Raw genomic sequence first — 15,774 nt, 5'->3', positions numbered from 1 at the left:
GGTGCGAAGCCTTCTCCTAGCCCTACTCAGAGAGGCCATTCAGGATTAAATCTCCACCCACAAGCAGATGCTCTGAGCCATGGTGCACCCCAGTCCCTTGATTTGTAGGAAGTTTCCTTACACTAAGTCTGACCATTGGCCCAGCCAGCTCAGCATTGTCTACACTGACTGGGAGAGGCTTTCCAGAGTTTCAGACATTCCCAGCCCCACCTGAGGATGCCAGGGATGGCACCTGGGACATTCTGTATGCAAAGCAGTGAGTGCTCTATCACTGTGTCCTGGTCCTCTCCACCATCAAACTCCACTTCTGCCTCATGAACGCCTTCTTTCTGATGGCTCCTCTGAAGAGACATCCTATACACACCATACATTTAAAGCAGGCAGCTCCTTCTCCCCACACAAAGAATCTTGGGGACTGTAGTTTACCCCCATCCACAGAATTATAATTCCCACCACCCTCCCAGCTCCCAGAGAGCCAGTGTAGTGGTTAAGGACGGTAAACTTGTAATCTGGTGAACCAGGTTTGCTTCCCTGCTCCTCCACATGCAGCTGCTGGGTGACCTTGGGCTAGTCACACTTCTCTGAAGTCTCTCAGCCCCACTCACCTCACAGAGTGTTTGTTGTGGGGGAGGAAGGGAAAGGAGAATGTTAGCCGCTTTGAGACTCCTGTGGGTAGTGATAAAGTGGGATATTGTTACGCGGGTCCCTGCAGAATAAAGGAAGGATTCCAGCCACCAACCGGAGCAAATAGCTGTAGACCAAAGTTTATTGCGCAGTAGGTTCAAAGATGAGATCGGGCGTGTTCAGGGGACGCAGGTGGCGCTGTGGGTTAAAGCCTCAGTGCCTAGGACTTGCCGATCGAAAGGTCGGCAGTTCGAATCCCTGCGGCGGGGTGCGCTCCCGCTGCTTGGTCCCAGCGCCTGCCAACCTAGCAGTTCGAAAGCACCTCCGGGTGCAAGTAGATAAATAGGGACCGCTTACCAGCGGGAAGGTAAACGGCGTTTCCGTGTGCGGCTCTGGCTCGCCAGAGCAGTGATGTCACGCTGGCCATGTGACCCGGAAGTGTCTCCGGACAGCGCTGGCCCCTGGCCTCTTAAGTGAGATGGGCGCACAACCCCAGAGTCTGTCAAGACTGGCCCTCACGGGCAGGGGTACCTTTACCTTTACCTTTTAGGTTCAAAGAGGAAATTTGAACCCCAAGGATGGGGTGACAAAGACTTTTAAAACTTTCCCATCATATCCCAGAATACAGTCCGTACAGCATCATTGCTACATCACAAAAGGGGAGGGCACACACCTTGGCAAACATGTCCAGACAAGTCCTTGGTACAAGATTAGCATAAGCAGACATGGCAGGGCAAGACTCAGGTATAAGATTAGCATAGACAAATATGACTTAAGTACCCACCACCCAAAAGTACAATAGAACCTACTTTGCATGTCTGGAGCCTGAGGCGAGTCAGTTGATGAGATTTGGCTTCCCTTGGCTAACAATGGGCCCAGCAATTGTCACCTCTGGGAACTTCCTGGAGTCCCTTTTCAAGGGGAAAATAGCTTTGGAATGGAGGAAACTGGGAAAGGAGATGATTTTATATTATTTTCAAAGCTGAGCTGTCAAGTTGAAAGGATACATTCAGGCATAATATTTGTAATATTTAACTTTAAAGATGTGCCCCGCCCCCGTAATTTCCGTAACAGATATCAAATCCAAACTCTTCTTCGCAGGATTCTTTGGGAAAAGTCATGTGCTTTGGGGGAAGTTGGCTGGGCCCAAGGCTGAGTAGGGCTGAACCCCGGACCTGCAGGCATCCAGGTGTTATTAGGACTACAACTCCCAGCATCCTTCGCCGCCATTCTGCAAGTGGCCAATGGTGAGGGATGATGGGATTTGGAGTTCAGCGTGTTCGCCAGGGCATATAGGGAGGCGGCCGCGGTTGGGGCGAACCAGCAGCCGCGCCATTCATGAATCTCCCTCCCCCGTGTTGGGGAAAGTCACGCGCCGCTTCCCGCGTTCGAACCCTTCCTTCCATTCAGCAACATTCGATGAGCCACGCCCACCTCCCTCCAGACCCCTGCCCTCGTCCTTGGTCCTCGCGCGGCGATTGGATAACAGACCTCAGCTCCGCCTACGCTTCTTAGTCCGTGAGCAGCCATGGAGCGGGCGTCGCGGGAGCTTCCCGCATCCTGGTAAGGGCTCCGCGAGGGAGGGAAACCAGGGCTGCCCCACCTTTAATTTTTGCATGTGACGAAGGGTGTGTGATTTACCCGTTTCCCCTCCTTGCAGAAGCACTTTGCGCCCAACGGTGCTTCCAGAATTGCAGATTCCCGCAGAGAAACCCAAACACACGCCTGATTTTCATCCCATAATACCCGCTTACTTTGCTTGCTAATTATCCCCTCCGAGGCTCGGATCTTAAGCCCACTTATTAGGGAGCAAACCCGTTAAACTCCTCCTCCGAGTAGACGTGCTCGGAATCGTTCCAAGCGCAGAAACTACTGTCTTGGGTTAGGCCCATCCAGCTAATTTCCTAATGCCCTTTGACAGTGGAACAGAGGTGGTTTCGCTGGTTTGCTGGAGGTATCTAACCTGAAGCTGGACCAGATACCTGCCTGGGATAGTGGCCCTCGAAATGTTGCTGCACTCCAACTCCCATCTGCCCCAACCAGCATGACCAATGGTCAGGGATGCTGGGAATTGCAGTCCCAACATCTGTAGGGCTGCAGGTGCCCCATGCCTGCCCTTCACTTTGCTAGGTGCATAACACAACACGAGGGGGGTGGGATGGAGAGCAGAGGCCCTGTAGTACCTGCAACCTGCTTCTATTATCAAAGAGATGGAAGAAAGATAGGGATCTTGTGGTCCTCATGGGAGGACGACGCCAGTCTGCTGGGAGTTGTCAGGCGCAGGTCAGCAATCCAACACCCAGTGTCAGCGAAGTTAACTTCATTCAAAGAAACCAAAACAGCTCAGGCCTAGTGGTCCCACACCTCTTCCCAGTAGGTCTCAGCCCAAAGAGGCAGTTGCGAGGACTGAGGGTCCCCACCTTCCCACTGCTCCCTAAGACTTCTCTTTCCTGGGACCTTTCCCGGTAACCCAAGACTCCTTTGCCTTGTCTCTCTTTGCTCCACCCTCTTCATTCCGTGTTCTGGGAGACCAGGGGGGAGGGGAGCTGTTCACAGCAGGAAGGAGAGACATCCTGGCTTCTTCAGCAGCCTGACCCATTTCTGCCTCTTGCCCCACCCCTCCTGACCGTGCTCTGATTCTGAACTGCTCTCTGCCACAGACTCTTCCTGCTCACTAAATCCTGTTACCTATTCAGCTTCCAACACCTCCTCTTCCTAGTCTTCTCCTTCTGACCACCCATCCCTGGGCTCTGAGCCTTCTTCCCCTTGGGGATTCCCCAGCTGGTGCCTCCCACCATTCCTCTTTGCCCATCCAATCCATGACAGGAGTCCAGCAACATCTCAAGGGGCACAGCTCCTACCCTTCCTGTGGCAGAAAGTTGGATGGCTAAGTGCAGCAGACTTTCCCGAGGGGCACAGTGGAATATAAAGTATTGGTGTTGACCTTTAAAGTCCTAAATGGCCTTGGTCCAGTATACCTGAAGGAGCGTCTCCACCCCCATCGTTCTGCCTGGACACTGAGGTCCAGTGCCGAGGGCCTTCTGGCGCTTCCCTCACTGCAAGAAGCAAAGCTACAGGGAATCAGGCAGAGGGCCTTCTCGGTAGTGGCGCCCGCCCTGTGGAACGCCCTCCCACCAGATGTCAAAGAGATAAACAACTACCTGACATTTGGAAGACATCTGAAGGCAGCCCTGTTCAGGGAAGTTTCTAATGTGTGACATTTTAATGTATTTTTAATCTTTGTTGGAAGCTGCCCAGAGTGGCTGGGGAAACCCAGCCAGATGGGCGGGGTACAAATAAATTATTATTATTACCCTCACTTTTATCTCTTCCAGGGCACCAGAGCGCACAGTATGGCTGAACAGTGGAGCCCCGATGCCTCTTCTAGGGCTGGGCACCTTCCGCTTGCGGGGTGAGGAGGCCGTGCGTCTCAGCCTGGACGCTGCTCTTGGAAACGGCTACCGCTTGGTGGACACAGCCGCCGTCTACGGCAATGAGTCCGCCATCCGGCATGCTCTGAGCGAGCTGCTGCCGCGCCATGGCCTGGCTCGGGGAGACGTCTTCCTAACCAGCAAGCTGAGCCCAAGGGACCAGGGGGAGGAGGCGGCTGAAAGAGCCTGCCTGCGAAGCCTGGAGGAGCTGGGCTGTGATTACTTAGACCTCTACCTCATCCACTGGCCTGGGACCCAAGGCCGGCCGCAGGAGGACAAGGGCAACCGGGAACGGCGGCAGCAGAGCTGGCGGGCTCTGGAGAGGCTGTACGAGGCCGGGAAACTCCGAGCCATCGGTGTCTCAAATTACAGCATCCAGCATTTGGAGGAACTGCTGGCAATGTGCCGGGTGCCCCCCTCCGTCCTCCAGGTGGAGTTCCACCCAGAACTGGCACAGGGGGAATTGCTGGGCTTCTGCCGGAGCAAGGGCATCCACCTGCAGGCCTACTCCTCGCTGGGGACCGGCCAGCTGGTGGGGCGGCCAGAGGTGGTGAAGGTCGCCACACGAACTGGACGCCCGCCTGCCCAGGTCTTGCTGCGCTGGGCTCTGCAGCAAGGAGTGAGCGTCATCCCGAAGTCTGCCACCCCAAGTCGTGTGGTGGAAAATAGCCAGCTCTGGGGTTGGGAGTTGAGCCCAGCGGATATGGAGGAGCTGGGTGCATTGGATTGTGGGAAGCGCTATTGCTGGGATCCCACCAATGTGGCTTAGAGCAGGGGGGGGGGAGATGGGCATTCCAGATGTTGCTGGACTCCAGTTCCCACCAGGTCCCAGCCAACATAATCAGCAGTCAGGGATGGTGGGAGTTGGAGTCCGGCAACATCTGGCAGACCAGGCGTTCACCAGAGACATGGGGGATGCGAGACTGAATGTAATAATTTCAGGACTGATCTCCACCCGGTTGGAGAATCCCGTTTGAAAGCAGTGCCTTTATCACATTGCAGTTCAATCAGCCAGCTTTGAAATTCAGAAGAGAAAATGTCAGTGGATGGAGAAACTCGGGCTTCACTCTGCATTTACCGCCTCTCCGTGGAAACAGAACTCTAGGGCAGGGCTAGAAATCTGTGGCTCTCCAGATGTGGTTGAACTCCCTATCCGGCATGGCCTGCGGTAAGGGAGGATGGGAGCTGGGAGTCTTAAAAAAGCATCTGGAGGCCCACAGGCTCCCTATTGCTGCTGTAAGACGAAAAGAGCGATATTAAACAGGAATTCAATTTCTCTGCGTCCCTTTGAGTTTAATTTTCCCTCGACACATTCATTCCTGAGGCAGCTAAAGCAATCCTGACCCCACTGCAGTCGGACTGGCAGTCTGGGGGTTGTCGCTGCGAGCTTGAATTGAAGGAACAGGCAGTGACGTGCTATAAGCCAGAAAAGTATTTAATAAACATTTATTAACATATAATAAAAGGGCATACAAATTTCTCTAGGCAGGGTTGGTGAATGTCAGGGGGTCTTGTTTCAATAATGCATACAGTGGTTTTGTTCAGTGTTTTTTTTTTTCTTTTAAAATACAAAAAGTACACTCTAGAAAGGGCCGGGCAAGATCCCCTCAAAATTAGGGGTCTTATAGGGGAGGTGCAGGGGAGAAAGGGGTGGGAATCCGTGCATAGGGCAGCAGGTTAAATTCTTAACATGTCATACTAAAGTGGCCTAAGTAAAAAAAAAACTAGGGGAGTGGGTGTGGAGGTGCAGAGGAATGATCACAGCATCCCCCAGATTTGGGGGGATGCCAGCCATGTGCCACATTAACCCTACAGATTTACCCCCCTTTATTTGTTCCTTCAAAAAAAAAAATTGTAACGGACAGCAGCAAGATACAGTCATGGGGGGCTTCTTGGACCATTGCCTGGGGAATTCCGACGCCACCATGACTGCAGAACCTCCTTCCAGCCCAACGTCCGGCGCATTTGGGTAGCTGTCCCTGCACTCTTGGGGCGCGGCAGCTTCTGCAAGAGAGAAGGAAAACGTGGCATCACCCTCTCTTCCCGACATGCACCTTTCAATCCAGCAGGCTGGTACATCAAGGATGAGAAACTGAAAGGACCCCCTGGTGTTGTTAGACTACAAATTCCATCATCCATGACCACTGGCCTAGAGCCAGGTGAGGCTGACAGGACCTAGAGTCCAAAAGTGTCCAGAGAACCACAGATTCTTTGGGTTGTATCTAGTTAGTTCTGCTCAAAGCACATGACTTTAAAATGGCTGTGGCCCTGTATACCTGAAGGAGCATCTCCACCCTCATCATTGAGGTCCAGCTCCAAGGGCCTTCTGGCAGTTCCCACACAGAAACGAAGGTACAGGGAACAAGGCAGAGGGCCTTCTCAGTAGTGGCACCCACCCTCCCATCAAATGTCAAACAGATTCTATGACCTTCTGTAGACATCGGAAGGCAGCCCTGTCTTGGGAAACTGTGTGCTGTTTTTTGTCCTTTTATATTTTGTTGGAAGCTGCCCGGAGTGGCTGGGGTAACCCAGTCAGGTGGGCACAGTATAAGAAATACATCATCATTAGATTAGACAAATTCATGGAGGATTAGGCTACTAATGGCCTAATGGGAGGGAAAAAAAACATCTCTACAGTGGTACCTCGCAAGACGAAATTAATCCGTTCTGCGAGTTTTTTCGTCTTGCGAAGCACGGATTCCCTGGGTATTAACGGTTTTAAGAAAAAGGAAACAAACTTGCAAGACGTTTTCGTCTTGAGAAGCAAGCCCATAGGGAAATTTGTCTTGTGAAGCAACTCAAAAAATGAAAAACTTTCGTCTTGCGAGTTTTTTGTCTTGCGAGGCATTCGTCTTGCGAGGTACCATTGTACCTACTTGACACCTAAGGGACACTTAGTCCAAGACCTTGTTATCCTCAGTTGTCAATCGGATGCCTCAGAGGGAAGCTCATAAATGTGAACTGGGCACAACAGCAATTCCCCCTGCTTGTGATTGGCAGCAGCTGGCATTCAGAGGCAGGCTGCCCATGGCAACAAAGCCCACCTCTCCCTTCGGAAGGACGGACTTCTCTGTAAGCAGGCAAGACTCACCTGCAGCTCGCCATGGAATTCGTCGCTCATCCTGCGCAGCTCCCTCCCGTACCGCTGGGCTGCCCACAGGATGGGAGGGGCAGAGCGTGAGCGTGCCCGGAAAGTGCCCACCTCATCCAGGGCCTCTGGGTCTGGCAAGGGAGGGTCGGATCCAATGCGACGCCGGAGCTCTGGCACAGGAGGAGGAAGGAAAGGAGGTTATGCCACACTTGCCACAACACGGCAACAGAAACTGCTAGACTGTAAAACAGGCCAAGGTCCAGTCCTTTCTGATGTTATTGAACTCCAGCTTGCAGGGGCCCAAGCCAGTATGGCAAGTGCCCAGGAATGATGGGAACTGGAGTCACAGCAGCATTTTGGGAGGCTATTGGTTCTCTGCCTGACCTAGAGGGTTAAGGTGGTGTATTGAATAGACATGGCTCAGAGAGGCCTGCTTGAGGCCCTGTTCTGCCGCAAAGCCACTGTTAGCCACTGTCCACCAACTTCCAGCGTTTTACTATTACTATTAAAGGTAAAGGGACCATTAGATCCAGTCGTGGCCGACTCTGGGGTTCTGGTGCTCATCTCGCTTTACTGGCCGAGGGAGCCGGCATACAGCTTCTGGGTCATGTGGCCAGCATGACTAAGCCGCTTCTGGCGAACCAGAGCAGCACATGGAAACGCCGTTTACCTTCCTGCCAGAGCGGTACCTATTTATCTACTTGCACGTTGATGTGCTTTCGAGCTGCTAGGTTGGCAGGAGCAGGGACCAAGCAACAGGAGCTCACCCCATCGCGGGGATTCGAACCGCCAACCTTCTGATCGGCAAGTCCTAGGCTCTGTGGTTTAACCCACAGCGCCACTATTATTATTAGTTCAGTTTAATTACCTGAACTGCACACTAAGGTCTTGGGGTGGTTTGCAACAATTTAAAATACAATGCAATATTAAAACAACCCACAGTCGCAAGAACAGGCAACCCAAAACACATCTCGGTTGTCAAAAAGCTACATCTTCAGCATAGGGCAGAAACTGACTTCTCCTCTAAGCGTTTGTGGTGATGGGAAGCAACAAGAGGCCCCCACTGCTGATTGTAACACCCAAGAGGGTATGTTAGGAAGGAGGCAGTCTTTCAGAACAAAAATATAATGTGGATGCTACATTGGTTTGAGCTGCTAAAAAAAGGCTGGATAATAAAGCTGTCACCTGACTGAAGAAATCTCAGTTGATCTATCATTTACAGCAGGACTGGAGCACCTTTGGCCCTCCAGGTGGTGGGAGTACAATTGCAAACTTAGACTGCACTCCCAGTTTACCTAGAAGTGACACTGAACTCAGTGGGGCTTAACTTGCAATCCTCATTTTGCACAGGGGTTATGTCCCGAGACCCCCACCCTCAACCCATAGGGCCCATGTAAAGCGTTCCACACACCCCGTTCTGTCATTTTAGTTTTTGGGTCACTTCCGGGTTCAGTGCCATGCATGCACACAATCTTGCATCAATCGTCATTGCCTGTACTTCCGAATAGAAAAGTATGGGATCGCACTGATATTCTATCAATTCTACTTGGCACATTTCTCATGGAAGAACATGGCTTTCTTGAAATAAATGATCCCCTTTAATATTCTTCTCACAACTCCTTTCATTATAGCTAATTTGTTTTATTACATTTATTATCTTCACTTTTTTTTTATTCACAGCATAAGCAAGGCAGATTTCGCCATCCATCCTCTGGGCGCGAGAAGAAGTCAAGAGAATCTCTGTGGCCTCTGCTGACCTCAGAAGCGGTAGAAACGAATTAAGGATTTCATCACTTTCCAAAGCTCAGCACGAAACGTGACTAATCATGGCCCTGTTATTGAGCCAATATCTTAGAATCGGTTTAGTCAGTCTTGTCCTGAGATGAAGCCCACAAAAGTTCACAGAATCGGAAGGGACATGCAAATCATCTAGTCCAATTCTCTGCAATGCAGGAATATGCACCCATATGGGGATCAAACCTGTAACCTTGATGTTCTCTGCACCACTGAGCTAACCAACGAGGCAAGTTACAAAGGTAAAGGTAAAGGTACCCCTGACCAACAGGTCCAGTCGTGACCAACTCGGGGGTTGCGCGCTCATCTCGCTCAAGAGGCCGGGAGCCAGCGCTTGTCCGAAGACAGCTTCTGGGTCATGTGGCCAGCGTGACTAAGCCGCAGCTGGTGAGCCAGCACCAGCGCAGTGCACAGAAACACCGTTTACCTTCCCGCTGGAGAGCGGTCCCTATTTATCTACTCGCACTTTGAGGTGCTTTCGAACTGCTAGGTGGGCAGGAGCTGGGACCGAGCAACGGGAGCTCACCCCGTCGCGGGGATTCGAACCACCGACCTTTTGATCAGCATTCCTAGGCTCTGTGGTTTAACCCACAGCCCCACACGGGTCCCAACGAGGCAAGTTACTAGCTGGCAAACATTATCACTAGCGTGCTGTGGACGGGCAGAAGAGGGATCGTCTTATAAAAACTTTTTGGGGGAAGGGTTGCAGGTCAGCAGGAGATCATCTGCCTTGCATGCAGGTAGGTCTGGGAACAGCACCCCGCCTGAAACCCTGGAGAGTCACTGCCAGTCCGTGCAGGCAATACTGAGCGAGATGGATCAATGGTCTGACTAAGGCAGCTTCTTGGTTCCCAGGTTAGGCTTCGCTAAGCTCACACAAAATCGTAGAATTGGAAGGTATCCTGAGGGTCATCTAGTCCTGCAATGCAGGGATCTCAAATAAAGCATCATTTGAGGAAAAGGTTCCTTGGGAAAGGTTCGCGGCTCAGCGTTAGAGACTCCGCTTTGCATGCAGAAAGTCCAAGGTTCAATCCCTGCCAAGACCCGACTGAAACTCTGGAGAGCCACTGCCTGTCAGTGTCTTCATTATTTGTTTACTTGTTTATTTATAATTCACTTTTTCCTCCAAGGAGCTCAAAATGGCTCCCTCCCCGCCGCCATTAATCCGCACAACAACCCTGTGAGGTAGGTTCGGATGACAAGGTCACCCAGTGGGCTTCATGGCCAAGTGAGGATTTGAACCCTGGTCTCCTGGGTCCCAATCCTGCACTCCAACCACTACACCACACAAGTCTACTGAGCGAGATGTAGCAATGGTCTTGACAGATTTCTATGGTAGGTATAGAGCGGGGTGGGGGCTTCCCTTCCCCTGAAGGGTGCAGGAGATTCCCTTTCTCTCCTACTAGGTCACTCACTGCCCCACTTCCATGCAGTGGCTGGTTGCTGCCATCATCCCCAGCCAGCTGAGACAATGGTCAGGGCTGACAGGAACCGCATTCCAGCAACAACTGGGAACCCTGAAGAGGGAGAGGGAAATGCTCTTGTTCTGCCCCAGCCTAAATACCTGGATTCCCAGCAGAAGGACTTCCTGGGCTTCCTGGGGCCTGGTCCCCTCCTGTGACGCTCCTCCTGGTCAGCTTGAGATCCTGCGGTTCCTTCTCACCCGGCGGGAATGTCTCTTCGTCATCATCCTCAATGTGGAACATTGTCAGGGGGCTGGCATGGCCCCCAACGCCCAACGTGCCGTTCTCCAGGGGGGTGAGGGTTGTCGTCAGCAGAACTGTGGAGGGATAGGAAGCACGGAGATCAGAATGAAGGCAATTCCTCTGAGAGCCAGGAGAAGGGCTGTAGCTCAGTGGCAGAGCGTCCGGAAGGAGCCGAGGGACCCAGGTGTCCGACAACCTGGGCAGACGCCTAAGGGAACCAGGTATATTGAGATTTGATCCCTGGCATCTTCAGGTGAGGCTGGGAGGCACCCCCTGTGTGAAATCGTGGAGGATACTAAGCAAGATGGACCAATGGTCTGATGCAGTGCAAGGCAGCTTCCAATTCCATACAGAACCATGAGGACTAGAATCTTGCTTTACTAGACAGGCTGCTTCCTATATACCATGCAGAAGGTCCCAGGTTCAATTCCTGGCATCTCCAGCTAGAATTGGGAGAGGACTCCCATCCGGACTGCCAGTAAATATAGACTAGGAAGCGGGAACCCATTGCCCTCTGGATATTGCTGGACTCCAACTCCCACCATCCCTCACCACCGCCCATTCCTGCTGGGGCTGATGGGAGTTGGAGTCCAGCAGCATCTAAAGGGCAATGGGTTCCCCCCCGGTGCAGACAATTCTGAGATAGATGGCCCAGCGTTCTGACTCAGGGTAAGGCTTCTTCAGATGTTCCTATGACTAAGGCACTCAGCTGGGAACCAGGAAGTTGATAACTCACTGAAAAGCAAGTGGTTATCTTAGGTTCAGCCACCCACTGCCACCCTCATTCTGCAGCAGGGAAGACAGGCCTAGCTTGCAGGGCTGTTGTTAAGAGTTTAATGATAGATTTTTTAATGGATTTTTAAAAACTGTCTTCATAGGCAAATTATCCTCCCAATGCAGTTTATAAATAAGTCAATATGCTACAATGGCAGCTTATTAAAACAACATATCGTATTTTTCGCTCTATAAGATGCACCAGACCATAAGACGTACCTAGTTTTTGGAGGAGGAAAACAAGAAAAAAAAATTCTGAATCTCAGAAGCCAGAACAGCAAGAGGGATCGCTGTGCAGCGATCCCTCTTGCTGTTCTGGCTTCTGCATAGGCGCCGATTCCATGGGGCCTGAGGGGGCCCGAGCCCCCTCAAAAATTCGTTTGGGGGGGCTCTGCCCCCCCAATAATTTAAGAAAATTATTAGTTATATTATGCTTTGTAAAATCACAAAATTATGTTGGTATTTTTTATTTTCCTTGTTTGACGATAGTTACCTTTTAAAATACATTCAGTAATGAGTTAAAACAAAGCCACTCCCGATCTAGAGAGGGGGTGGGGTTGCAGGCTCTCGACCCATCAACAATCTCGCGGGGCTGGCGCCAGCCCCGCGAGAAGCGGGGATTCCCCCTAGCTCATTAATATTCACCGCCCACGGCGGCAGCCAATTGGCTGCCGCAAAGGGCGGGCCCTCACAGGTTCACTTAAGGTCGGGGCAGCCCGGGGCTCGCCCCTTTCGTTCCCCCAGCAGCAGCGGTTTGGAGGTCTTGGGCCCCCCCAATATTTTTTATAAGTCGGTATGGGCCCCCGCCCCCCCCAATATTTTTTATAAGTCGGCGCCCCTGGGCTTCTGGGATAGCTGCGCAGCCTGCATTCGCTCTATAATACGCACACACATTTCCCCTTACTTTTTAGGAGTGGGAAAGTGAGTCTTATAGAGCAAAAAATACGGTAACAACAACAGCAGGGCATGATCAGTTAAAAGTAACAGCAACGTAAGTAAAATAAGCAGATTCTGGTGTATCAGGCCAAAGACCCATCTAGTCCAGCATCCTGTTCTCTCAGAGATCAACCAAAACAACAACAACAACAACACTTTTATTACAGTATTTATATGCCCCCCATCTGACCGGGTTGCCCCAGCCATTCTGGGCAGCTTGCCTCTGGGAAGCCTGTAATCAGGACTTCGCTACATACTGAATCATTCTTCCCAACATTTCCCCAACCCCTTCTTCCCTTTCACATCCTCCCCAGCCCACTCTTCTGTATATTCCCCATTGTTCCTGGGGAAGAGCATGGAGCTATAAAACCACACGATGATGACCGGAAATCTTACTCAGCCACAAACACACACGGAAATAGCCTCTCGGTTTCTGCTCATATGTTTCCTTTCAAGATCATGAGGACTAGGAGGGGAATTTGCCACGCTTTTCAGATTGGTTATGCCGGCTCCACGTGCAGGGTGTGGTTTGTGTAATGTTTCAAAAATGGTAATAATATATATTATTATTTATATTAAGAAGAGCCTCAGTGCCTAATCAGCTGCCTCAGACAGAAGTCCACAAGCAGGACAGTGGGGGCAGATAACAGGGACTTAAAGAACAACCGTTTAATAGCAGCTGAAGAAGTTGCTGAAAGAAAGCACTGCAAAACCACCCAACTGGAATAAAAAAAAGTCTGAAGGCGTCCCTGAAGGTTAATAAAGGGTGCGGCTGTAATTTTTTTTTGGGGGGGGGAGCGTATTCCAGAGGTGCAGGTCATCACAGAAAAGACCTTCCCTGCTACCAGCCAGCCTCATTCATGAACCAGTCACCAGAGACTCAGATGCTAAATCTTGAGACTTTGACAGTTATACATGAGTGGAGACACTCCTTCTGAAATCCTGGTCCTCATTTGTTTACTGCAAGGATGGGGAACCTGTGATCCTCCAGATGTTGCAGGACTCCTTCAGCCCAGCCAGCCAGCCAGGCAAGTGATCAGGGATGATGGGAGCTGTAGTCCAGCAACATCTGCAGGGCCAAAAATTCCCCATCCCTAGTTTACAGGGATAATGACTGCATCCAACCAATGCTTGCCTAGTCCAGCACCCGCTTTTCCAGATGACTCAGGAACCCCCACAAACAAGGCATGATGACAGTCCCCTCCCAAAAATACACACACCAACCTGTATTCCAAATGGAGGATCCATACAACCAACACAGCAGCTCTCTTTTATCCCCCATTCCTTGGTCTAATCCCCCTTTAAAGCTAACTTGGCCATGATCATTGCATCTTGTGACAATGAGTTCCGCATGTCCGTTAAGCTTCCTGTGAAATTCTTCCTGCTTCTGCTCTACGTCTACCGCCAATCACATTTTCAAAACCGCAGGATCTAGCATTCTGTGTAAGTGGAGCCTGCCTGCTGGATCAAGCCAGTGGTCCATCTCGTCTAGCTTTCAGTTCTCACAGCGGCCAACCAGAGATCTGAAGGAAGCCCACCGCACAACAGGCAATTCCCAGCACAATGTCTCAGACAGCTGAGGGAGAACACAGACATTGCAGCTAGTAGCCACTTACCCTGCACAAATTTGTCTAATTCACTTTTACAGCCATCCTTACACAGAGCCATGTGCATATTTCTTGCAGAGAATCATAGTGCTGGAAGAGACCACAAGGGTCATCTAGTCCAACCCCCATCATTAACTCCTGTGGGAGCAAATTCAACAATTTAGCTATGTCCCACTGTTTGAAGTATTTGTTTTTGTCTGTCCTCAATCTCCCAACCTTCAGTTTCATTGGCTGGCCCAGAGTTCTAGAATTATGAGACAGAAAGAAAAGCTATCCATCTTCAAGCTGGTGGCCATCACTACATTTGCGAGATAAGGAGGAGGAAAAGTTTCTCTCTACCTGCTTTTTCCACCCCACATGTCATTTTACAAACCTCATTCTGAGTATTTAAGATGGTAATGCTATTCTCCACTCCTCTAACAGCCCCCACCTTTGGCGACCTGCCCTTCATTCTATTTATTTTTTAAAAAGCAAAAGATAGCCCGGAAGAAGAAGAAAAATCAAAATCCACCTTAGAGCAGCGCCTTTATTCAGTCAACCAAAAATGTTACAAAACAGCATGCAAGCTTTTTGAGTTTTATTTCTTACTCACCGATTCAACCCTGAAGAAGAGTTTTGGAGAACTGAGAAGCGCGCGCGCATGTTTGAGCAACATTTTTGCGGTTGGCCCAGTAAAGGTATTGCGGCAATGTGGGTTTTAGATATTTTTTTAAATTGAAAGCATTTTCAACTAACCCTTCAGTCAGAAAGACTCCCAAAGCAGCTTGGTTTTTTAAAAAAACAACAGTAATAAGACAGTCCCTCCCTGCCCTCAGGCTTATAGTTAAAAAAAAAGCCTGTGACACACAAGGAAGAAGGGGAAGGCAGGGCAGAGGAATGCAAACCCATGATTTGTTTCAAAGCCCCTTCCCCTTCTAATGATTCCTTCTCCCTCTCCCGACTCCTGATAGTACCATTTTTGCACTCTCTTGCTTCCTCAATCCCCTGAATTGGGGAAGCCCCACGGGTGGTTTTTCACTCCTTTATTCCGCCCCTCACTTCCAAATTTTAGGGTCGCTTCCTCCTATGCAGGTCAATTCTCCCTCCCCTCTCCTGATCTTGGATTTTCAACTCCTCTTCCCTTCAAAATCTCGGATCACCATCTCTCTCTTCCTCCTCCTCTTCTTCTACCCAACCCATTCACCCCTCTCTCACCCGCGCCCTCAATTACCAGAATTAGGGTCACTCTTTTCTTTCTTCCTCCTGTTTACAGCCAGCAGAGATCCAGCCACAGTCGCCGGGGCGATGAAGAACTGCCAGCTTCCGTGCCCAATCAAGGTCGCCAACGTCACGGTGGGAGGGAGGGATAAGAACGCACCTCCTCCTGCTACCTTCGGCTCCGCCCACCCTCTTTCCTTCCCCCCTCCCTCCTCTTTCCACGCTCATTTGATAAGGTGAATTCTCAAAAATGCTTATGCAAATCGCAGAAGTACCTGCAGGAAAAGGGAGAAAGGATGGAAGTATTCTTTTTGCGTAGGGCTAAATGGCACTGTGAGTTTACATTCAATGCAATTCAAATAAACTATGCAAATATCACTCTCAATGGAGCTAATCTCCAGATTATTTATTTAGCGGTATATAGCCGTAAATAAATGACCATCATAATTCACAACTCAATTCTGCATACCGGATATTCAGTGGCGCAACACACAGATCAATGGCACAGCTCGCATATTTCACAGTGAAAGGATGTCACCCAGTTTATCTGTTTATTTCTTCGGAAGGCTTGAAGCCCGCCCTTTGATATATGGCTGGTTGCAATAACACAAGAT

The 15,774-nt window shown here is 50.6% G+C and overlaps 2 protein-coding genes across 4 annotated transcripts; one reads left to right on the top strand and one right to left on the bottom strand.

The window, feature by feature from the left end:
* Nucleotides 1–1,325: 1,325 nt before the first annotated feature.
* On the top strand, nucleotides 1,326–5,331 carry LOC309358592 (glyoxal reductase-like). 3 transcript variants are annotated; one of them, XM_081891926.1, is made up of 3 exons: nucleotides 1,326–1,368; nucleotides 2,069–2,187; nucleotides 3,960–5,331. In XM_081891926.1, the coding sequence occupies exons 2-3, from the start codon at nucleotides 2,153–2,155 to the stop codon at nucleotides 4,822–4,824; spliced, it is 900 nt and encodes a 299-aa protein (XP_081748052.1). In that variant the 5' UTR covers nucleotides 1,326–1,368; nucleotides 2,069–2,152; the 3' UTR covers nucleotides 4,825–5,331. The 3 variants fall into 3 exon arrangements, with proteins under 3 accessions (XP_081748052.1, XP_081748053.1, XP_081748054.1); XM_081891927.1 differs by lacking the exon at nucleotides 2,069–2,187 and having other exon boundaries at nucleotides 1,334–1,368; XM_081891928.1 differs by lacking the exons at nucleotides 1,326–1,368; nucleotides 2,069–2,187 and adding an exon at nucleotides 2,211–2,252.
* Nucleotides 5,332–5,469: 138 nt separating this feature from the next.
* On the bottom strand, nucleotides 5,470–15,429 carry BAD (BCL2 associated agonist of cell death). Its single transcript, XM_081892056.1, has 4 exons — nucleotides 15,174–15,429; nucleotides 10,505–10,720; nucleotides 7,147–7,316; nucleotides 5,470–6,059 (listed from the first exon to the last, which is right to left on the bottom strand). Exons 2-4 carry the CDS (start codon nucleotides 10,644–10,646, stop codon nucleotides 5,934–5,936), a joined length of 438 nt encoding a protein of 145 aa, XP_081748182.1. The 5' UTR covers nucleotides 10,647–10,720; nucleotides 15,174–15,429; the 3' UTR covers nucleotides 5,470–5,933.
* Between the last annotated feature and the right edge of the window lie 345 nt (nucleotides 15,430–15,774).

This window comes from Podarcis melisellensis (assembly GCF_964234715.1).
Source record: "Podarcis melisellensis genome assembly, chromosome: 16".
NCBI lineage: Eukaryota > Metazoa > Chordata > Lepidosauria > Squamata > Lacertidae > Podarcis > Podarcis melisellensis.
The sequence above is the reverse complement of the archived record's forward strand: the minus strand, read 5'-3'. Positions and strand labels throughout refer to the sequence as shown.

Coding starts and splice junctions, on each gene's coding strand:
- LOC309358592 (XM_081891926.1), top strand. CDS start 2,153: ATGGAGCGGGCGTCGCGGGAGCTTCCCGCATCCTG. Junction 2,188..3,959: donor CGGGAGCTTCCCGCATCCTG/GTAAGGGCTCCG, acceptor TATCTCTTCCAG/GGCACCAGAGCGCACAGTAT.
- BAD (XM_081892056.1), bottom strand. CDS start 10,646: ATGTTCCACATTGAGGATGATGACGAAGAGACATTCCCGCCGGGTGAG. Junction 7,317..10,504: donor TCCTTCTGCTGGGAATCCAG/GTATTTAGGCTG, acceptor CTCCTGTGCCAG/AGCTCCGGCGTCGCATTGGA. Junction 6,060..7,146: donor AATTCCATGGCGAGCTGCAG/GTGAGTCTTGCC, acceptor TCTCTCTTGCAG/AAGCTGCCGCGCCCCAAGAG.